The sequence below is a fragment of the Hakea prostrata genome, chromosome 1, assembly GCF_041222555.1.
Source record: "Hakea prostrata isolate BN-2017 chromosome 1, UWA_Hpros_2, whole genome shotgun sequence".
Taxonomy (NCBI): Eukaryota; Viridiplantae; Streptophyta; class Magnoliopsida; order Proteales; family Proteaceae; genus Hakea; species Hakea prostrata.
The window spans coordinates 71,532,332-71,556,596 of record NC_142600.1 but is presented as its reverse complement, the minus strand read 5'-3'; the positions used below and the strand labels follow the sequence as shown (position 1 = coordinate 71,556,596).

The window sequence follows — 24,265 nt, the reverse complement described above, 5'->3', positions numbered from 1 at the left end:
GATCTCAATTTCGACCTCGACTGTCTATTTTCGAAAAGTATATTTTTACACTTTTGAGAAACGGAGATTGAAATCTCAGTTGATATCTCTATCTCGACCGTTCGCAACACAATACTGCTCATTAAAACACTGAAGTCGAGCCTTGATTTGATCTTTTGAAACGAAACTCAATAAAATGAGTTGTGATCCTTAGACTAGAAGTTTGTGATCTTCTCACATTTTTTTCGTCACACATTAAGAGGAAGACCTATATTTAATTTTGATAAGAATAATAGATGTAGGTTTTCGATGAGCTTTTTTTTTAAACGTGTGATGAAAAAATGTGAGGAGAATACAAACGTTTATCCATATGGGTAAGTGTGACGATTCTTTCCACCCACTTTATGCCAGGCCTTTGTGAGTGTGAGAGAATAAGAGCACGTACATGTTGGGTGCAGAAGACCTGAATTCTAACAAATAAAATGATCCAGGTTCAATAAAACTGATATGCGAATTGAACCAGAATAACCCGGAGCCAAATGCAAGGAATAAAAAAAAAAAGAGCAAATTGCATTGGCACCCCAAAATGAAAGCCTTAAAGCACGGGGGGGGGGGGGTGGGGGTAGTGTTGGGGGGGGGGGTGGGTGGGTGGGGGGGGGGCCCCCCCTCTTTTTTTTTTTTTTCCCCCGCCCCCGGGGGGGGTTTTTTTTTGTTGGTTTGGTGGTGGGAGGTGACACCCCACTTTATGTTTTAAAAACACATAGGTCCTATTCTGTTAGAATGTTTATTACTTGATTAATTATAATTTTGCAAAGACTATTATACCCTTACTTATTCTTCAAAAAATCTATTCTCATTAACCCAAAAGAAAAAGAAAAAAAAAAAAGAATGGAAGAAAGTAACTGAAAATGGAGGCGAATAGGGAACGATTAAAGAAAAAGTTCACTTGAGTGTTAGACTCTCGCCGGAAGAATAAAATAGACGGCAAAGGAACTAATCAGTTCTCTGGTTTAACAAATCATGAGCCTTCATTCTCATTTTCATCACCGGCTCATTTCATCTCCTTCATTCTCCCTTTCCAGGTCTCCAGCTTCTGCTAAAACTTGAAAAGTTCCATTTTTTAAATTTTCTGATTTGGACTCGTAAACAGGAAAAAAAAACAGTGATGCTAGTCGACTTCAAATTCACGGCTTGAAGCTCTATCAGATAAAAATCTTCAGCAGAGATGACGAACATAGTCTTCGGTTTCTTTCTCTTTCTCTCTTTCTTTCTTCTTCTTCTCCTTCAACGATCCGGTGCTGCTACTACCTCTGTTTCTTTCCCTGTCTCTCTTTCTTTCCGCTGCAACTACCTCCTTCCAGCTCACCGGTGAGATTTTCACCGTGAAATTTGCAGAGCTCAATAGGTCTGAGTTCCTGCAAAGAGAACAGAGTGTTTTGTCTCTGATCAACTCTCCTCCCATTGTTGGTTACCTTGGTTGCGATGTAACTCATGAGAATGGTCGGAAGGTTTACAATCTCTTCATGGAATATATCTCTGGTGGAACTCTCGCCGATGCTATTCAAAACCATGGTGATTGTCTCCAGGAATCTGAAATCCGGTCTCACACGCAAGAAGAGAAATTAATAGAAAACATAAAGAAGTTCAAAGCAGATGAAGGAAGTTAACTGACCAACCAAAGACACCCAAAGAAAACAAACCAAATCAGCCTCTCCCTTCTTCTCCATTGAAGTGTTCTATTCTCGCTTCCCAACATCGACAAAAGCCCTCATTTCCCAAAACAGAGTACTGATGCCAATCGTTTGCTGTATGATAAATCAAACCCCAACCCCTCAAGAAAATCGAACACCCAACGAGTGTCCTTGACTTAACAAATCCAAGATTTAACAGTTCCGTTAATCACAGAATGTATCTGAATTTCAGATAACTTTACAAATCCAAGATTCATCATTACAGGTGAATTCGTTTCATTGTTCAATTAATGATTACAGAGTCATTTCTGATTTGGGTTTCAATTTCTGATGTCTTCCAGTCAATTTTCGTTGGCTCCATTTCTTTTTTTCTTGGTTTATTTTCTGTTTCTTCCTCTTCCAGCAGCGGCACTGCTTCTCTTTTCTTTCTCTTTCTCTCTTCTTCTCCTCCTTCACCATTTTCGTTTGATTCGCCGGCGATTTTAACTGATTCCCAGAAAATCGCCATATTTAAAGAGTTTCATTTTGATCAGGTTTCATAGCAAGAGAGTGGCGGTGGAGAAACGCCGACCAACCACTCCATGAATTTTGATTTTAGTAAGGGTATTTTTGGAATTAAAATTTTTTTAACAGTGGGTTAACAGTTTTACTAACAGAATGGACTAGTGTGTTTATTGAATTGGGGTGTCTGTGTTTTTTAAACATAAAGTGGGGTGTCAGTGCTTTAAAGCTTTCATTTTGGGGTGTCAGTGCAATTTGCTCAAAAATAAATGCATGAAATAGTATTTAATTGAATTATTCCATGAAAAAGTGAGGTATGTTCTAACCATTCCTAATTAACACCTTTACCCTTTTCTATATTTTTTTAAACACATAAAACTTCATTCAAAGAAACAAATATGGGGAGATCCTCCCAACAGAAACACTGTACAGATCCTCCAGCCCATGTGTTGGCTGCATCCACCAAACTTTAGACATTTCCAAACAACGGGCCCCTATAGCTAACAAATCGACAGAAACATTGTCTGCGCAAGAAATATGTAATACATTACAATTGTCAAACCCCAACAAAAGGTTCTTAATAAGCTAAATTAAGTTAGAATAACGCCAATCCAGAGCAATGGAATCACCATGTAAACTAGAAATCACTGCCTTACAATCAGAGAAGAGCGTGATATTAACTTGAAGGATGTCATACATCGCTTCCAACTCCGCTTGTGATGCAGGTAGAGCCCATCTTGCTTTCATGCAAGCAGCGATGAAAGACCTAGAAGATGTCTTGATAACCCCTCCACGACCACTACGAGAATATGTTGGATCCCACGACCCATCTGAGAAAACATGAAAAAAAATAGGTATCATCAACTTTTGATGAAGCAATCAACATATTAGAACCAAACACTCCAAATGTGGTTGAAGTTGAAGCAACCTCAAAATAAAGACCATTAATATCCGGCAACAAACCATTAACTTGGAACAACTGTTTTTGTACCAAACCCAAGTTTCTAGGCCCTACATTTGGAACCCTAGCTCCAATACTGTTACCGTTTTGAATGACCTTGAAAGTACCTTGTCATTCCCTTTGTTGCTTCTGCTCTCAGTTTCTGGTTGATATTTCGTACTCCTATCTCCTACGGAGAATCTTTTGTTTGTCCATTCCATGCATTTGTTTCTCAATCTTCCAGCCAATTTCCACCATTGAAATGGCGATTTTGAATCATCTTCTGTCGCAATTTCCCCTGCTGTTTTCTTTCTTTGAAATATGGAGGTTGCCTTGGTTGTAACTTGCAAGTGATGCTGAGTTCCTTCTGTGAATTTCCTTGTAGGAAAGTTGATATCATCAGTTAGGAGATCCAATCAAGGTTCAAATATAATTGATTTTGCTAAGTTCTTACTCAAATTAAGTCTGAATTGATCCAGAGATTGGCTGAATGCTAGCAGTCTAACACATATCAATCACTCAAAATTGACAGTGAATGAGGCAAATGTCGATTTGAATCAACCTATCCAATCCCAATTCTTCAAACTGCAATCCTTTCAAGGTCTCATGACGTGCAGATTTCGCTCAACATTAAATTGATTGATATAGTGGGGAAATCTCTCCCTATCAGCATTAAGGTCAAGGAAGACAAGAGAATAAAGTTGAGGACCAAACCTTTTCCAAACGGAATCAATCTGATTGGGCTATAAAAAAAACCTGAAATTGACTGAAAATACTAAAACCGCGGTACCACATGGATCAACTACTGATTCCGCAAATCTTGACATGATTTCTTGAACCGTAGACCAATTTGACTTCTACTTATCATCCAAGAGAAACGTTGTTGCACCTTAACTTCATCTGAAGAATCACAATCGGTATAGAATTCCATTCCAGATGGAATGTTCTGGTGGGTAAAGAGTTTGAACCCTAGTCGGAGAAGGAAATGAGAAGCTCACTGTTGATAAATATCTATATATAGATAGGGGGAAGGGATGGTTTGAAACTTTTCAGAAAAAAGCAGAGGCGGAAATTTTTATTTTTTTTCGTAGACGCAGAGAGAGACAGATAATCGGATCAAGCCAAAGGGTGAAGTGGGTCTTTCTTATTCGACATCAATCTATCAGTCGATCCCTGCAAGTATTTCCGCATCTTTATCTTCCATTCGATTGTTTCTCTGTTTGTTTTGTCTTCTATATCCCATCTTCCTGGTAACTAAGCATACCATGGCATCCCTTCCCAGCTACCCCTCAAGGCGGAGGCGGTTGAAGATATCAACCGTAAACTGCGACTCTGGTGGTTTCAAGAATAATATAACTTCGATTGCAGCACTTCCGGATGAAATCTTGATCTTAATACTGGAGAAATTAGACTTGGTGGAGTTTCATCGTATCAATGCAGTTTGTAGATCATGGCGTCAATGTTTCTTTAAGCCTCAATTCCTTAAACCCCAATTCCCATGGTTGATGCTTTCCTTCTCAGAAACAAAGCGTGATATTGATCATCAGGGGTTTTTCAGTGCCTTTTATGGCAAAGTTTATAAGTTAGATATCCCTAAAGTCCGTGGTGCTCGGTGTTGTGGGTCTAATCGAGGATGGTTGATAATGTTGAGTGGTGTTGAGGGATGTATGTTTCTTTACAATCCATTTACTAGGGTTCGCACTGACCTTCCACCTAAATCTACTCTTCCTCGTGTTGGCCCTCCAGAAAATCTATTCGATCGGTTTGCACGGAGCCGAAACTACGTTCGCAAGGCTATGCTGTTGTCGCCTGGTGCTGCTGCCAACAACTTTAATTTGAATGAAAACAAGGTTGTATCCTCAACCTCAATGGCTGCAACAGATGATTGTTTGGTCGTAGCTCTTTGTCTGACCAGTCATTTAACCTTCTGTTCGCCAGGGGATACTATGTGGACTTCCTCCACAATTTTGGATCTTCGACCTAATGGAATTGAAGACTTTATTGTCTATGATGGAAGACTGTACGCCGTCATGCTTGACTATGATCTTGTACTCTTGGAATTACTTCCTCAGATAAGAGAAAGAAGTTGTGGCATTGCTCCTCCTACAATAGATTTTGGACCTCATCATCAGAAGTTTCTTTATTTGGTGGAATCTCGTGGAGAGTTGCTATTGATTATACGAAGAATTAGATTTGATTTAAATGATTCACGTACTCCCACATGGGACATGAATTTTGATTTGATGTCTCCCACAACTGACATGTTTTGGATATTCATGTTAGATCTATCACATAGACGTTGGGTTAAAGTTGAGGACTTGGGTGATCAAATGCTATTTATAGGCACAAATACTGGCTTCTCTGTCTCAGCACTTCACTACCATGGATTTAGTGGAAATTGCATATACTTCACAGATGAATTCTTTCACACTATGTTAGCCATTAGTCAAGGATTTAGGGCGTGTGATGATTTGGGTGTCTTTCACTTGGAAGATAACAGCATTAAATTCGATTTCTACCCGACTGCTTCTCATTCCTATGCGTCCCCACCCATTTGGTTCGCTCCCATTGGTTGATAGAGAAGAAAGAAGCGAATTTGTGAATAGTTCAGTTTTCAGTCATATATATATATATATATTAAGTTTTTTTTTTGCTTAATTAAATATATGTTATGTGAAGTCATTCCCTTTTATTTTATCCTACATATATTAATCCAAATGTTATGGATTGTGATTGGCTTCCAAATTTTTTTACAGTGTTTTAATGGAGTTCCCTTGTAATGTATCTATTGGTTAAGTTTGTCATGTAGATCTTGGTGGTCGCTGTATTTTGAAGTCTTAGAGGTGATTAAAAGTGGAAAAACTACTATTAATGGCAATTAGTTTCATTACAAGTTCTGATAAAAATACATTAGATCTTCTCTTTTTTTCAGTGTTCCTTGAATATTTTAAGTTTTTGTTTTTCCATTTTTGAGAAAATATTGATTCTTTTAGAATACTACAAAGGCTAGCTGTTACAATTTTCAATCCCGAGAGCATGGAAAGTTATTTCGGCGAAATATCGGTGACGATTTTCCGGCAAAACTAAGTTTTTCGGCGAGATTTGTCGATTTTCTGGCGAAATATTCGAATTTCTTTTTACTTACTACGTCAAACGACTCAAACCATTTTAACATCGTTGCTGGGGGATCGTTGAAGTAGAAAACAGCGCGCGGCTTCTTTCGAAGGAGAAGAAGAAAGAAAGATGTCGGATCGTTGAAGTAGAAACAAGCGTGGCCTACTTTCCAAGGAGAAGAAGAAGAAGAAAGAAAGATTGGTTGTTGAAGCATCAACCGGGGTTCTAGTTGTTGTTGTTGTCCGCTTTGATTATTTCGGATAAAATTTCCGGCGATCCGTGCATGGCTGAGGCGCTTTGCTCTTGAAAACCTTGAGTACGACTTCTTTCACACTGTATTTGCCCCGCAATCCCGAAATTTACATTCCATGCTTTCGTTTTGCGCGGAGAGTTGCATAAGCAAGGGCGGGAGCCGTTGACTTTGGGGTGGGGGCCGAATGTATGTGCCAATGTGGACCCACGTGGTCCCATATCGAATATATTCTTATATTTTAATGTGGAGTTTACATTAAAAGTAGGTAAATTAATAGAAAATTCGTGAGTGTGAGAAGAGAGAGTGAATACCGTGTGGAGAGATTTAGGAAATTTCAAAATTTGCTAACTACCTTCAATATTTTGTGAGCGTGTGAGAAAAAAAGAGAAAAAATAGGAATAAAAGAGGAGATTCACGAGAGAATAAATAGAAATGAAAATAAGAAAAGATGTATAAGGAGAAATTCATGGATCATGAGTTAGTTTTTAAGTTAGTTTTTAATTAGAATTTAACATTTTATTCCTTAAAACTAAGGATTTAATGATAACCATTAGATAAAGATTATGAATGACATTTGTACCCATCATCTTTATCTTAAATTTTTATTTTTAATTTTTGGAGGGGGGCCAAATAGTGGTATTTCACATTTAAAGATAGAGAGATAAGTAAAAAAACAAAGATATTTACAAATTCAAAAAATCCGGGGGGGGGCCATGGCCCCCTCCGGTCCCAAGCAGCAGAGAACTTGCATAAGCAAGAGCTCCACCGCCATTCTGTAGCTTTTTAGGAAGACTTTTTTATCAAACAAAAACAAAAGACAAAGCATTAACTATATATGGGACCCATCACTTTCTCTTACATACCACTTACATACCACGTGAACTCAAAATTTGATTTGATAGTGAGTCAGTGACTTTGGGTTGATCGAAATGAATATTGAAATTTGGAAGAGATCGAGACTTGAGTTTTGAGCGAATAATGCGAACTTTCGTTCCTTGCCCGAGAGTGTTCAATGTAGGAGTCAGACTCCATTATTATCATAGGGGGATTGGCATCTGTGAAGTTGCTGGGCAGCAACCTCTAGCAGAAGTAGATTATTCAATGTAGGAGTCAGACTCCATTATTATCCTAGGGGGATTGGCATCTGTGAAGTTGCTGGGCAGCAACTTCTAGCAGAAGTAGATTAATGAGAGATATAAGTTCTCCCCTTGAGCAGTGAAGGTGAGCGGAAGGAAACTTTTTTTTTTTTTTTTGGAACTGAGGTTCATCCGGGCTAGCTTGCGCGCACCACGATTTACTTCCTCAGGGGGGAGCTTTATATTAATGCAACCAAGTGGGTGTGAACCCAAGACCTCTCCTAGGGAAGTTGGGTCTTTAACCGTTTTAACATACCACCTTTGGCAAGCGAAAGGATACTTGCTTGTGATGTTTTGACCACTCCATGAGAACATTGATAGAATTCTCGTTTAAAATTCAGAAATCGATGATTACCCCTATTGAAAACTCTCTCCTTTTAACTTGAGTTGAAAGCTTAAGTTGAAGGTTAATCAAAAAGTGAGAAAGGGAACGGGTTTAAATCACTCTCCTTGGAAGGAGTTATAAGATGTATTCATATGAAATATTTTACCCAAAAAAAATTAAAATTCATATGTATCATAAAATGAAGAAATATATTTAAGACAATAAAGAGAATCAGGGCAAAATGAGTTCAGTTCTTCAATTGAGTTATTCATTATATGTTTATAATAGAATTAACATATTATTTGATATGGAAATATCGCAGCCTGCAAAAAAATAAAATATATTAATTCTCATAAACAATAAAATGATCTTAATATAGAATGATGGATTGCTAAGATATTTGATTAATATGGAAATACGGATTGCTAAGATTGCACGCTGAGATGACTGAGATATCAATTTGGAAGCTACATATTCTGGTATGATCTCTTTGGGGGTAATGAAAATTCATAAATAAATATTATTTATAGCATTACACCTTGGATGTTCATCAATAGATAATGTACCTCGTTAAAACCTTACTAAGAAAAAATAGTGGGAAAAAATGTTAGTGAATGTATATATATATATATATATATATATATATATATATATATATATATATATATATATATATATATATATATCTATAATATGTATTGATAACTGCGTAATTAAAAACTTTACCAAGAAAACCAAGTAGGACAAAACCTTGGTGGAGGGAAAAAGAATGCAACACGTATTTTACTCCGTCTGATGATAACACCATTGAGTATACACATTTTAATATCATATACTAGCTTTTTAAAATTTGAAGTAAGTAATGCCTCAATAAATAAATCTGTCAAATTATCACTTGAAATTCAATGAACGTCGATTTCACCATTTTGTTGAAGATCATAAGTGAAGAACAATTTCGGTGAAATATGTTTCGTTCTATTTCCTTTAATGTATCATCCCTTCAATTCAACTATACCACATTATATTCATATAATATTATTGAAATCTTTTTTCCTAGTAGAAAACTAGAAGTTTTCTGAATGTGTTGTATCATTAATCTTAACCAAATATATTATTGATTTACTTCATGAATCATATTATCTCTGCGTGATTTGAAGAAATTGAACAGTTATTGTTTGTTTTGTTGAACGCCATGAAATAACTAACCTTTACTTGTGAATAAATAGCCTATTTGAGATCTAGTTTTATGTAGATCAGATAAATATCCTGCATCTACATAATTAGTAAGTTGATGTCCACATTCATAAAATAATATCATGTCAATAATTCATCAAAGATACTTATATATATGTTTAATAACATTCCGGTGTCTTAATTTTGAAGAAGAGATAAATCTTGCTAATACAATTATAGAAAATGCTATATTCGATTATGTATTATTATCAAGATACATTAATATCCCGATTGCATTGAGATATGATACTTTAGGACTAAGAAATTTTTCATTGATTGGGGTCGAAATGAATATTTTTTTATGTCGAGTGATCTCATAACCATCGGGATACTCAATGGATGTGTTTTATTCATGTAAAATCGCTTCAAAACTTTTTTCTATATAAGTTGATTGGTGAACAAATATTTTATTCGCAAATGATTAATTTGCAAGCTTAGACAAAACTTTGTTTTTCCAACATCTTTAATTTCAACTTTTTTGAAATAATCGATTGTTTTTTAAACCTTTTCAGGAGTTTCAATGATATTTAAGTCATCAATATTTATACTTATTATAATAAAATTAGATCCATATCTTTTAATAAATGTATAATAATAAATTAAATTATTTTTATAACCTTCATTTAATAAATTTTCACTAAAGAGATTATACCATCTATGCCATGATCATAAGGAACAAATTTGTCAAGTTTGACAAAGAAGATATCTTCTGGGGGGTTTCTTAAAGAGCAAATTCTTCAACTTTGCGTACTTATTGTAAGTTTCTAATTTTCAATACTGTAACTCTTTTTATGTCATGACATGGTTGGCTGCCTTGTCCCAACAAATGGGGTCGGCTACATGGATTCTTGTCTTCTAATCAATTATGTTTGAGGCCATGTTAGATACAAGGCCTAAGCAATGCATATCCTTTCTCATAACTTCTCTTAAGGTTATCTTAAGTTTGCCCTTAACTCTTCTAGTTCCTTTAATCTGGATAATATCACTCCCATGGTGGGAGATCTCGCCACTTCAAAATATCGAGATCTTGGTCGAGATATCAGATTTTCCGTCCGTAAACTTGGTGGCCCATCTCGGTGGGTTTTAGGGCTCCGATTGGCCTAAAACTTGGTATTTAGACTATTTAAGGCCTTTTGAGCACACCGGTGACCTTAGATTTGTGAAAGGGAAAAAAAAAAAAAAAAAACTCTAAGTAGGTTTTCTAAGTCGGCCCTATGTGTAAAATCGAAATATAGTGAGGTGCAAGGTTAGACAACATGTAATGTAGAGATATCAAGTAATTCAAGTTATCAACTATCAAATACATTACCTATCAAACTATCAAAGAATTTCAATATCTTCAAAATTTTACAACCATAAGAAGTTTTAGACTTCTAGTAAGTCATAAATCTTAATCCATAAGTTCACAATCACAAGTGTACAAGAGTAACAAGATTACAAGACTACAGGATATCAGGAGTATCACTCAGCATTATGCATTAATTGATTCTAAACGGTGGCCACATATGACTTCCAAGTCAACTCATCACTGTAGTATGTCACATATCGGTTTATGTGGAACCGATATCTCTCCATGTCAGAAACTGGAGGAATAGCACTCTGGGGTAAATAAATATCATGAGTTAGAATTTAAATAAATTCCACCTTACAAGTAAGCCCATCTCATTACCATGATCAAGATCTTTAAGACCCATGACCAATGTCATGAAAAGCCTCATAATCAAAGTCATGAATGACCTCCTTTACTCATGGTGTCTTATTACCACCCTTACCTCATGAGTCCTATACACTAATAAAATAATTTAAATAAAAAAATACAAAAATTAATTTTGAAATTTAATAAAAAAAATCTAACATATTTTGTCATTGAAAATGTTTGCAAGTGAAATGAGAGAAAATGAGGTATCTATTTTTTTTTCACTTCTTTAAAATGACAACAAAAGAACTACTGAAATCATTGGGTTTTCAGTGATAAACTCCTATCTTGATGAATGCTGGTAAAAGGATTTTTAATGAAACCGATAAAGAAGGAACAAAGGAAGAAGAAAGAGACGTTACCGCCCACGAGATCCACAACATTGGTATTTTATTTGACGATTCAGATTTAGTTTAACAAATCTAAGGATGAATATTTTGAATTTGTTCATCTAACCTATTCACACCTACATTCAAGTATTCAACTACACTTTAACCATTAAATAAAAGCCGTTGTAAGTTTGGTTATTCTACTCCACTCTACTCTCCTCCTATGGGGTTTTAGCATTTTCGTTAGGTTACTAATTACTAGTTATCATCTGAGAGAGACGTCGTTGCACCGTAACTTCATCTGAAGAAATTCGGTACAGAATTCTATTACAAATGGAATGTTCTGGTGGGTAAGAGATTGAACCCTAGTCGGAGAAGGATCTGAGAAGCTTACTGTTGATAAATATATCTATATATAGATAGATGGGGAAGGGATGGTTTGATTTGATTTAAATGATTCACCTCCTCCCACAGCGGACATGAATTATGATCCAAATTTTGATTATGAGTCTCTCACAACTGACATGTTTTGGATATTCAAGTTAGATCTACCCCATAAACAATGGGTTAAGGTTGAAGACTTGGGTGACCAAATGCTATTTATTGGCACAAATACTGGCTTCTCTATCTCAGCACTTCACTATCATGGATTTAGAGGAAATTCCATATATTTCACAGATGATTACTTTCATTGTAAGTTTGCCATTAGTGAAAGATTTACAGCCTGTGACGATTTGGGTGTCTTTCAATTGGAAGATAACAGCATTAAATTCGATTTTTACCCGACTTCTTTTCATTCCTATGCATCTCCACCCATTTGGTTTGCTCCCATTGTTCGATAGGGAAGAGGAAGCGGATTTATGAATAGTTTCAGTTTTCAGTGCTATTTATTTATATTTTTTTAATGTTTTTATGCTTAATTAAATATATGTTATGTGGTGTTGTTCCTTTTTATTTTATCCTACATATATTATTGCAAATATTCTGGATTGTGATTGGCTTTCAAATTTTGTTACAATGTTTCAGTGGGGTTCCCTTGTAATGCAGCTATTGGTTAAGTTTGTCATGTAGATCTAGGTGGTCGCTGTCTGTATTTTGAAGTCTTAGAGGTGAATAAAAGTGGAAAAACTATTATTAATGGCAATTGGTTTCATTACAAGTTTTGATAAAAAAATACATTAGTCTTCTCTTCTTTACGAGTGTTTCTATTTTTGAGAAAATATTGATTCTTTTAGAATGCTACAAAGGCTAGCTGTTACAGTTTTCAATCCGGGAGAGCTTGCAAAGAAATACAATATATTGATTTCATACACAATAAGATGATGTTGATATGGAACGATGGATTGCTAATATCTTCGATTAATATGGAAATACGTATCGCCAAGATCGCACGCTAAGATGGCTGAGATCTTCATTTTGAAGTTACATATTTTGGTATGATCTCTTTGGGGATAATGGACATTCATAAATAAATATTATTTATGACAAACGTTCAAAAACGAGTTGGGAAATATGATCTCTTTGGGGATAATGGACATTCATAAATAAACATTATTTATGACAAACGTTCAAAAACGAGTTGGGAAATAAGAGTAGAAGACAAATCGACACATACCTTATTCAGAGCTTCTGTTTCTTCTGAAACAAGAGTATAAGAGGAAATCAGGTAGGAGCATTATTTAGCTTCCATTGGTTCTTCACGAGCAGTGATTTCACCATCTTGGTGTTCTTCGTTTTATCTCCATCAAATGGAAGAAGACAAAACCAAGGTTCCCTTCAACGATATTCAAAAAACGAGTTGGGAGATTAGGTAGAAGACGAATCAAAGCAGCATACCTTCTTTAGAGCTTCTTCTTCTCCAGAGCATTTCTTCTGAAATTAGGTTACAAGATGAAATCAGGATACGAGCGCCCCTTTTGGTTGTATTTTTCAAACGATTTTGAAATTTGTATAACTCGGTTCGTTTGGTCCTGCTTTGGTTTGGTTTGTAGAGGGCAACCCAAGCAGTTTACTCACTCAACCCTTCTAACTCCAATCAATAGCCAGGATGATTTTCAGCCCATCCAACGGCCCACTTGATCGTAAATGCGCAGGACTCAAGCAAAATCGGTTCTTCACCCCACCTCCCAACCATGGCCAAGCCCATCATTATCTCAATTCTTTCAGAGGTGTTGCCATTACTTCCTTCTGTGTGAACATTTTCTGTTGAAAGCACCTCATTTTAGTTGACATTCTAGGTGTGATTTGAGCTTCTGAAGCAATTTGATGCTGCTACCATCTCTAAAATTTTAGTTTGTAAATTTTGGACAGAATTGAGAAGGTAAAGAATGGATTCAGCATGTGGGCTTGAGTTGGGATCAGCTCTACGGCTTCCCAACCACAAAAACAGTGGGGCTCATAGGTGAAAAACATATTTTGGAAGAAAGAAAACAAAATTCATTTTTTCACTTGTGGGCCCCCACTGTGTTTTTGTGGTTGGGAAGCCATCGTGTGCTCCCCTAACGGGGAGATGATCCCGATTCTGCGGGTTCCAAGTGTTGCCGTGTAGATACCGATACCATGTGGGCTGCCGAATGGCTTGAGTTGCCATGGACACAAGTAAAAACTTGAAGCTGATCTGTGTTTTGGTGGTAGGTGCCTTAGTTGTTGGTCTTCAGGTTTTTGACATCCAATGGGGGCAATTATTTGTGTTTGGAATACTCATCACTAGGGGTGTCAATTTATAGCCCGAACCGTTAAAATCGAACCGAACCTTAATGGGCTGTAATTGGGCTGAGGGTTGTGAAGCCCGCACCAACCCGAAACCGAATCGCACACATTATAACCCGTTTACAACTCGTTTTATAATTTTACATTAAATAGTATTTGAATCATTATATTACCACTAGGCAGTTGGTATAGACAATTAAAAAAAATAAGAATGAATTTAAAGATCAAATAGTCATTTTACTATTTAATATCTAGGTTCTTGATTTCTATAGAATGGGTGGGTTTTTTTTAATAGAAATTGACCACTAGCAAGTTTGCTTTCCATATAATTTTTGCTTTTGTTGTAGGATGCTCAACTGTTTCTTCTTGTTCATTTTCTTACACAACATAAACCGTTAGTCAACACAAATCTAAACCGTTAGCCCAAACCGCTAGTTAGCCCAAACCCAAACCGCACCAAACCAAAACCGGCCCGAAACCGTTATTTTGCTGATGGGCCATGTTTGGGCTAGGTGTTTTTCAGCTCGAAACCGCACCGTTGACACCCCTACTCGATGTAAATCTCAGAGCATTTGTAGGATCTCAGCATTTGTAGGATGCTCAACTGTTTCTGCTTGTTCATTTTCTTACCACCATAACGCGGACTAACCCAAATCTAAACCATTAGCCCAAACCCAAACCAAAACCGGCCCGAAACCGTTATTTTGCTAATAGGCCATGTTTGGGCTAGGTGTTTTTCAGCTCAAAACCGCACCGTTGACACCCCTACTCGATGTAAATCTCAAAGCATTTGGGGCTTTTGGTGGGTTCTTTGTTTCATTTCAGGGTGAAAAGGCGTAGGGATTGGTCCAGCTTGCACGCACCACTATTACATCCTCAAGGGAGTTTTTATATAATTAATGCCGCCGAATGGGTGCGAACCCAAGACCTCCCCGTGGGAGATTGAGCCTTTAACCGCTTAGTTTTGGGTGAGGTTGTATTTAAGTTAGTTTTTCCTCCTTTACTTATCCTGCATCTGAGCCTGAGGTAGACATGTTGACTAGGTAATTCCATCTCTTGAGAATTGGAGCAAAAAATGATCCCCACCATCAAAAGTATCTTTTTAGGTAAAATTGCTTCCTTTGTAGGTGAATGCATCACATTGAAGTCCATATCAAGATGAACAAAGTTGGGTTATCTTATGTTCCGGTGTTGCATCTCTTTCGAAGATATTGTGTGATTTGTGATCTTCTCAACTACTCTGCCTTTCATGTATTTCTTGTCTTCGTCATGCTTGCTGCATTGTAAACATTGGGGGTGGTTGGAACGACTGTTCTTAGACCAGACCCAAGTTTCTGAGGCCCTACATTTGGAACCCTAGCTCCAATACTATTACTGTTTTGAATGACCTTAAAAGTACCTTGTCATTCCCTTTGTTGCTATTGCCTTCTGCTCTCAGTTTCAGGTTGAAATTTTGTACTCCTATCTCCTACAGGGAATCCTTTGTTTGTCAATTCCATGCATTTGTTTCTCACTCTTCCAGCCAATTTCCACCATTGAAATGGCGATTCTGAATTCTCTTCTGTCGAATGTTAGCAAAATCCCCTGCTGTTTTCTTTCTTTGAAATATGGAGTTTGCCTTGGTTGTAACTTGCAAGTGATGATGAGTTCCTTTGTGATTTTCCCTGTAGGAAAGTTGATATCATCAGTTAGGCGATCCAATCAAGGTTCAAATATAATTGATTTTGCCCAGTTCTGATTCAAATTAACTCTGAATTGATCCAGAGATTGGCTGAATGCTAGCAATCTAACACAGATCAATCTCTCCAAGTTGACAGTGAATGGGGATTCTGTCAGGCAAATGTCGATTTGAATCAACCTATCCAATCCCAATTCTTCAAACTGCAATCCATTCAAGGTTTCATGACGTGCAGATTTTACTCAACATTTTATTGATTGATATAGTGGGGAAATCTCTCCCTATCAGCATTAAGGTCAAGGAAGACAAGAGAATAAAGTTGAAGACCAAACCTTTTCCGAACGGAATCAATCTGATCAGGCTGTAAAAAACCTGAAATTGACTGAAAAAACTAAAATTGCGGTACCACACATGGATCAACCACTGCAAATTCTAATAAAATACAGCTGATTTTGACGTAATTCCGCAAATCTTGACATGATTTCTAGAACCGTAGACTAATTTGACTTTTATACAGAAAGAGAAATAGACTGATGTTGCGAAGTCCCTGTAGGGTTCTTCGTTTTCCAGCTTATAAAATACGATCTGATGTTTCACTTTCACCTAGCCGTATATTCTATATCACAATCCCAAATTAAAAAAAGAAAAGAAAAAAGAATTGGGTAACCGACACATTAAGGGAATAAGAATTAAGAAGAACATGTGGCGTATGATACTTTGCTTCTGAGGTTAAAAAAGAAGCTCATCATGGTTTTGTGATGTGTGATTATAAATTCCCCCAAAGCAAAAAGTAAGCCCAGATAAGCTGTACCCATTTCCTTTTCATGCGATCTAATTATGGCCCCACCACCCACATTAAGTAATTCACCCAAACCAAAACCTTTGGGCCCATTGAATTGAATCAACTGTATAAGTGGTTGGCCTATGATTTTGGTCTTTTATTCACACACAGCTGAATAAAAAACAAGGAAGAAAAAGATATCAATTTTACTTTGGTTCACCTCAATATGGGATTCGTGTCTGTCGGTAACACAATGTGAAGTATAAGCCATATTCAACAAACGGAGCTCAATAAAACAAGTTGGAACCCTTAGACTAGAGGTTTGTGTTTTTCTTACTAAATCTGGAGATTCTTTCCACCCAATCTAGACGAATCCTGCCTATGCCAGACTTTTGTGAGTGAATTCTAACAGATAAAGAATCCAGACTCAATAAAACTGCTAAGAGAATTGAACCAGAATAACCCGGAGCCAAATGCAAGGGATAAGAAAAATAAATGCATGAAATAATATTTAATTAAATTATTCCATGAAAAGTGACATTTGATTAACACCTTCACCCTTTTCTGTCGTGGAATTCATGTTTCATTGAAATTTCCCCAAAAAATAAAAGGAATTTTTTTCCAGGTTGCATGGAAGACGAGTAATATACAGTTAATATACATTGGCGTTATTGGTTGTCTGCAACTAATCTTTCGCTAAGGAACACTCACAAGGTCACTACAAACCAGAAACAGGTCAGCATTATTACATTTCTTTTTCTGGTTGTTGTGTGACTTGTGTCTCGATATTTACTGGGTTTTGTTAGAAGCTTCATTTTTTGTTGTTAACATTGGAAGAATAACAATTAGGTTTTGGTTAGTTTGTTTCAGGTTTAGTCTGGAAGCTCCGGAAATGGTGAAGGAAATGAACTTAGATGGGATGCCATGCTCCCTTCGCAAGCACAATAATTTACTAGTCAAGATTGCCGTTTCAATTTTTCTTGTTGGTCTTTCTTTTCGTCTCTTCCTCTCTGATTCGTTCGGTTTTTCACCCGTCACTCAAACACTGCTAGAGAGAACAAGGGTTCATGAGACTACGATTCCTGTCGTGAACCCACCTGTGACGGCGCCTCCTGTGATTACACCGGAGATTGAAGATCTCGAACCGTCTAAAGGTACACCATTTTTCAGAAATATTTTTCAGCTTCTGGGTTAATGAGTAAGGTTCGAGTAACACACTCGAAATCAAAATGAAAGCTGTGGTTTTGCTTACTGCACCTGTTTCTGTTTTTCTTTTTCTTTTCTTGGCCTTCCAGTTCCAGGAACAGCTGCTTGGCTATATTTATTTTCAGATGATTATTCTAGTCCTCATTCATGTTTTCTTTTGGGGAAAGATTTCCTTGCAGAAAAATGTGATCTTTTCACTGGAGATTGGATCCCAGATCCATCAGGTCCGATTTACACTAACGAGACTTGCCCTGACATCCAAGGACATCAGAATTGCATGTCAAATGGGCGACCTGATACTGGGTATCTATACTGGAGATGGAAACCAAGAGATTGCGACTTGCCTTCTTTTAATGTAGAAAGGTTTTTTGAGCTAATGAGACATAAATCATGGGCGTTTATTGGAGATTCAATTTCTCGCAACCATGTCCAGTCCTTGCTCTGCATTCTTTCCAGGGTATGCTCTTGACTAGCTAATTTTGTTTTAGTGGCCATTTTTTCGGTTTTAATTATGCTATTCTGCTTTTACATGCCACTACTTGCTTGAATTAAAGAAATCAGACCACATTCAGCAGAGCATAAGCTGATTTAATTATTTTTTTTAAATAGTTGTGTTGGAGATCTTGTTCAAAATGAGAGAAAAGAAGCCATTTAACCCCTCCAGGAAAAAAAGAGGAAAGAAGACAGAGTACATTAGATATGCCGTAGTGGGAGTGATCTTCTACAAAGGTTCTAAAGAATCAAACAGAGTACTTCTTTGTGCTGATAATCTTGTCCTATCTGTCTCTGGAAAATTCAGTATCGATACCTTTGAAATCCACAAAGATGGATCCAGGAAATAGACCAGATTGGATATACCATGCCTTTTACTGAATTTACTGCCGTCTCCAGTTAAACTGTGAAGGCTCACATTTCTCTCTTTCAAACTGGCCACGGAAACATAGTGTATAAGCCTCTGCAATATTATCCTGTTCTGAATTGGCTTGAGATCCTTAATGACAATGCTTACATACTCAAAAAAGCTGCAGTCCTGTTTAGTTATAAAAACAAATGAAGGCACTAGATCACTCCATGAATTGGCTGTGATCGGTCAACTGAATAAAATGATCTGTTACTTTAGTCCTGTTTGAAACTTTAGCAGACTGTGTTGAGGTTCTTACCATTTTAAGTGGTCAACAGGGTAAGTAGTACTATCAGGGAACCCTGTTTCCCATTCCTGATGTATGTCTTAAATGCTATTGCCAACCATCTTTTACCCTGCTTCTTACTTGACAGTAACCATAGAACTCACGTGATTTATGCTTTAATGGTAGGCAGTAATTCTGCTGAATCAGCCAATAATTGATGTCCCCTCTTTCTACAACTCCAAGGAGTTCCTGAAAGGTAGCTTAACCAAATTATGCTGCTTCCTAAGGTTAACGATCTGGTGATTTAGGAACCAATGGACTCGAGTATCATGATGACTATTGAACATTCTGCTGCAAAGAGATAAAGTATGTCTCCACTGCAGTTGACTGAATGCTTCACTCCTACTTTATTTAAATCTTATTTGAGTCATACTACCTTATGGTGGCATTTGTGTTTTTTCCTCCCCAAGGTAGGTAGTATTGCAGTATGAGCAATACCTGTCTGATTTATCTGGCATTTTGGCAAGGTTTTATCTTTGACACCAATGTTATAGTTTCCAAAGCTCCTTGCTCTTTGTCTACTAAAGGTTAAATGGATCTTAGACTCTAGAGCGTTCTGAATCCTAGATGCAGCTAGATTTGGTTTTTGGCAATAAAACTATGTTTTCAGAAGCTCCTTGCTCCTAAGTCCTAATGCCAAACTATAAATGAACTACTCTTACAGAGAGAGAAGGAATGGAGGAACGATTGAAATTACGATCTCTTCATATTCTGTGAAATCGGTTGCTTCCCTTGTCACATGGTGAAGAGTTATGAAAAATTTAAACCCCAACCACACCCCCCCCCCCCCAAAAAAAAAAAAAAAAAAAAAAAGAAAAAGAAGAAGAAATTGGGACTGTTTTTGAAATTGTCAGCTCTTTGCATCTGCTACCTTCTTTCTCTGAAGATCTTAATGTAGGGTTTCATTATTAAATCTTGTCTCAATTAAATCCATCATTTGAAGGATTTTTTTTTTTTCAAGTCATAATCCCGGTTTATATTGTTTATGGGGCATTTTTTAATGAATTGAAATATTCATGCAATAACAATTTCCATTCTCTCTGACAACTTGTCTTGTGGTAAGAACTTGGTCATATGCTATTTATCATTTCATTTGTTGGGTGAGGATTGCAAGGCTATTTATGTCTATACATGGGGAGATGGGATTGACGGTTCCAAAAAAATCATCATGCCCACGGCTGGTTTTCTGAAAGTTCTTCCAAGATTTTTCTGTTTTATTGGAACCTGGAACTTCTCATATTTGGCTCACATTGTCTTCATGTGATTTTAATTCTATCTTGGAAGGATATTTTTTTGTCTTCATTTAAATAATACTTGTGTTTACATGAAATATTGAAATTCCGTCTACTTCTGCTATTTAATCTTCCAGAATCAGTTGTAGTCATGGAGTAAAAATAGGATAACTGTTTTTTGTGTATGTGTGTTCTGGTGGGTGATGATAAAAGTGATGGACAGGTACCATGCCACCTTATTTGACAGCATTTCTTCTAGTTCCACATAACTTACTACAGGTCCCCATTCAGTTGCCCAAAAAAAAAAAATAAAGAAGAAGAAGAAGACTGAAAAACCACAAACAAATAGGAAACACTGTCTTTCATAGACTCACATGTACTAGTGCATACATGATCATATGTTAAAAAGGGATAGAAAAGCAAGCTTGGTTTCCTCCTCCCCCTCCCCCCTCCCCACCTTCTTTTTTTCCTATTAATTCCTTAATGTTGTTTTCTATTTCTAATGCAAGCAAGGGAGGGAGCCAGATATTTGTTCCTTGGAACTTAATTGACAAGGATCCCTGAGGCCTATAGAGGGTTGAATAGGGACAATGATTTTAGTAACTTCCATGTTCTGCTAGGTGTCCGCTTACTTCAAAGACCACATGAATGAGTAACATTATGACTGCCCATAAAACCACTGGTGTGTTCATTTCCAGCACCATACAACATCTGACCTATCTATGCTTCCATACTCCAAGCTAGGGCCATGGTAACACTCATATTATTGCAAGATATGGCTATGACAGAGGGGTTGGGTTTGGGGGTATAACCAACAAGAAGGAAAAAGAAAAGCCTTGTCCAAAATATTGGGTTCGGCTACAACACGTGAGCTATACAGCACAACTGTCATCACAATTGATCAACCTTATGGGATGATATTTGCTTATGTATTGTTTTTACACTGCCATGGTGTTTCCCCAGTGGTTAGGTCTGCAGGTTATTCCTTTGCTTCCTTCTACAGATTTTCCATTTTTGAGAAATCTGGTTGTGCTAAATTATATTCTGGGTCAGGTGGTAGTCTTTTGTAAAATTACTTGACAGTCCAAGCCTCGTCCTGGAAAATTATTGCAGGTTTAGATAGTCATCATTGGGTAATATCACTATGTTGTACTGAATGTGTGATTCCCATGTAAAATAGAGTAATGGTTGATCAATGATACTTGAGCAAGAACAAAAGAGCTTTATTTCTTATGAAGAAGTAGGGTTTGTAATCATGCTGTGTTTTCTGGTGGTACAGGTAGAAAAACCAGTTGAAGTCTACCACGACAAGGAATACAAATCCAGAAGGTGGCACTTTCCATCCAACAATGTCACCCTTGCAGTGTTCTGGTCGCCTTTCCTTATAAAAGCCATTACATTTGAAGATAATAATGGTGTGTCAACAGGTGACATCCAGCTTTATCTTGATAAACTTGATGAAAAATGGGCAGACCTTCATCAGGGCTTTGATTATTTTGTCATATCTGGAGGCAAATGGTTTCTCAAGACTTCAATCTATTATGAGAACGAGACTATAGTGGGCTGCCACTACTGTCCTGGGAAGAACTTGACTGAGTTGGGATACGAGTATGCATATCGCAGAGCTCTTCAACAGGTGCTTAACTTATTCATAACAAACAATCACAAGGGATTCATATTGTTGAGGTCCAGCACCCCGGACCACTTTGAGAATGGGGAATGGTTCAGTGGTGGGACTTGCAATAGAACAAAACCTTTTAAAGAAGGTGAGGTTGATCTGGATGATGTAGACAATGTTCTCCGCAATATTGAACTTGAGGAATATGAGAAGGCAGTGGCAGCCCTGGGATCCGAGGCAGAGTTGAAACTAAAGTTTTTGGACACTACCCGTCTTTCTTTGCTCAGACCTGATGGCCATCCAGGGCCTTATAGGTACCCAAACCCATTTGCAAAGGGGAAAAATTCCGGAATTCAGAATGACTGCTTGCATTGGTGCTTGCCTGGGCCTATTGATGCCTGGAATGATCTGGTGATGGAATTGGTGGTAAACAGTTGAAGCTGTAGCTATGGATTATCGATGATGAAATCTCAGTTCAGCCTTAGCATCCTAAGGTTTTTGGAGATTCTCAGGTTCTGCATATATTAGATCAAGAAGCTGAGAGAGTGATGGAAAACTGGCTCATGCTGTGAATAACTTCCAACCATTCTTTCCTGGTCCATTTCTGCTTTGGTTATAATCTATGTTGTATTCTTAATTTGTTTGGCTGTTACTTCCCTGTAAATTTTACTTGTAGCCATTGTTGTCCGGAGAAACTTCCAATTCAAAGCTTAAAAGAATTTAGGCTTTTATCACAATTTGTTTTTAAGAATCTGAAACTTTTTTCTGGAGGGGTTAATGCATAAAAAGGAAACAGTACGAACTTGAACTACAACTCAAGTAATCCAAGCGTTTACCCCAAATTCACAAGCATGCTCAGGTCTGCAGGAACTAATTAATGGAAAAAGCTTCAAAACCCAGAGAAGGTGATGGTATTGGGCTCGTTACCTTCTGTCCAAGGTTCTCGATGACTGTGAGCACCATGATCGTCGCCATGTCAGCTTCCGTGAACTCGCCGCCATTGTAATGGGTAAGCAGTTACTGCTTTAAATCATTTCTCTTTCTGATTTGGAATATTTCTTTAGCCGCTTCAGAATCCAGATTCCAGAGTTGAAAGAAATAGTTGCTTCATACGTGAGAAATAATCAAATATGAATCCGTCCAAACAGGATTTTTGTTCGCGAACGCAACACGTTGTAGAATGAAATCAAACGGTTATTATTAAAAGAAGCGTAACGTAATTATATTTACAAGTGAAGTATTAAACTTTCTAATTTTACATTAAAATTCCTCAAAATCGATCAAAGCATTCTTTCGTCACTCAGAACCCTATTTCGTTAAATCAAGCTTTTAGAATGTTGTGATAAACCGCTCTTTCTCAGGTGAAGGCAACGGCGCCGACGCCGACCACATACTTGAATAGGAAAACGGCAACGGCAACGGCAACTATGGTTCTAAAAGTCTAAAAATCCCCAAAATTTTTTTCCCAACGATACATTTGTCCTCTCCTCTATAGCTTTGCCATTCCTGCTCTCCCAATAACATAAAAGGGCAGGGTATTAGGAGGATCTCCTCCTTCTGTCCTGTTCATCTTTTAGAACTTGCCCTCTGGAGTCAGCAATGGTTTCTAACTCATCAACAGAGACAGGAACCAAACCCTTCTTTATTCTCTTTGTCTGCCTTAGCAACATCTGTAGAAGCCCTGCTGCAGAGGCCGTCTTCAGGGAGATCGTCATGAGAAGGGGGCTTGAATCCAAGTTCCTCATCGACTCTGTTGGCACAATTGACTTTCATGAGGCGTTGTTCCTGCTTCGTCTCCATCTTTATTAGCACTTGAAAGTTTCTGGTTCAGTTAAAAATCTGTTTTTTTTTCCTGGGAAAGGGTAACCCAGCTGACCCACAGCAGCTTCCAAACGGCGAGGGATTGAGGTAACTTCCATATCAAGGCGTATACGACCATCTGATTTCCTAGACTTCGATCTCATTCTAGCTATGGACAAGCAGAACAGAGGGAAGACATTGAACCAATCTATATTCAATTTCTATCATACAATACCTTGGATGGTTTGTATGCATGGTTTGTTTTTATTTTTCTTTTTCACAATTGTTGAGTTTTGCTCTCTTTGGAATTTGACATCGAGCAATTTTTGTTGTTTCCCTAGATGACATATTGAAAGCCTTTAACAAGTGTAAACTCAAGGAGACACTACCATTCGATGCCCATAAGGTCTCTACTCGCATAGCTTCTGACTTGTGTTTATCCTAGATGAACCTCCTAGAGGTCCGATGGTGGATAGTTACCGGTTCTGCAAATTGGATGTGCAGGTTAGCCTAATGTGCTCATATTGTAAAAGACATGATAAAACTGAAGTTCCAGACCCTTACTATGGCGGACCCCACCTTGGGGGCAACGGTGCAGCAACGGAAGTAGCAGCAAGATGTCCAGAGGAGCCATCGGTGGTTTTTCGGTGAAGTCAAGGTGAACACTGGAGGGGTTAGAGGAGCATGTAAATCCAGATGAGGTTTAGGATTTTGTTCTCATCAACATGAGCAAGGATTATTTTTGTAAATTTAGAGAGTATAAGGGACGAATAATTAAAATTTGTAAAATATTTTAAATATAAAAATTTATTAAAATAATCTAAAACCGTTCATTTTTTTCACACCATGCGCGAACA

General features: G+C 37.4%; 2 protein-coding genes across 3 annotated transcripts; both read left to right on the top strand.

Moving 5' to 3' along the window:
• Positions 1 to 4,376: 4,376 nt before the first annotated feature.
• On the top strand, positions 4,377 to 5,687 carry LOC149029771 (putative F-box protein At4g22060). The gene has a single exon (XM_089143902.1). The coding sequence runs from the start codon at positions 4,377 to 4,379 to the stop codon at positions 5,685 to 5,687; it is 1,311 nt and encodes a 436-aa protein (XP_089000028.1).
• An 11,268-nt stretch (positions 5,688 to 16,955) lies between these two features.
• Positions 16,956 to 22,673, top strand: LOC149029770 (protein trichome birefringence-like 24). Of its 2 annotated transcripts, none has more exons than XM_089142114.1 (4): positions 16,956 to 17,100; positions 17,236 to 17,519; positions 17,739 to 18,028; positions 21,270 to 22,673. In XM_089142114.1, the coding sequence occupies exons 2-4, from the start codon at positions 17,258 to 17,260 to the stop codon at positions 22,044 to 22,046; spliced, it is 1,329 nt and encodes a 442-aa protein (XP_088998240.1). In that variant the 5' UTR covers positions 16,956 to 17,100; positions 17,236 to 17,257; the 3' UTR covers positions 22,047 to 22,673. The 2 variants fall into 2 exon arrangements, with proteins under 2 accessions (XP_088998240.1, XP_088998241.1); XM_089142115.1 differs by having other exon boundaries at positions 17,226 to 17,519.
• Positions 22,674 to 24,265: the final 1,592 nt, after the last annotated feature.

Coding starts and splice junctions, on each gene's coding strand:
- LOC149029770 (XM_089142114.1), top strand. CDS start 17,258: ATGGTGAAGGAAATGAACTTAGATGGGATGCCATGCTCCCTTCGCAAG. Junction 17,520..17,738: donor AGATCTCGAACCGTCTAAAG/GTACACCATTTT, acceptor TTTTGGGGAAAG/ATTTCCTTGCAGAAAAATGT. Junction 18,029..21,269: donor TGCTCTGCATTCTTTCCAGG/GTATGCTCTTGA, acceptor CTGGTGGTACAG/GTAGAAAAACCAGTTGAAGT.
- LOC149029771 (XM_089143902.1), top strand. CDS start 4,377: ATGGCATCCCTTCCCAGCTACCCCTCAAGGCGGAGGCGGTTGAAGATA.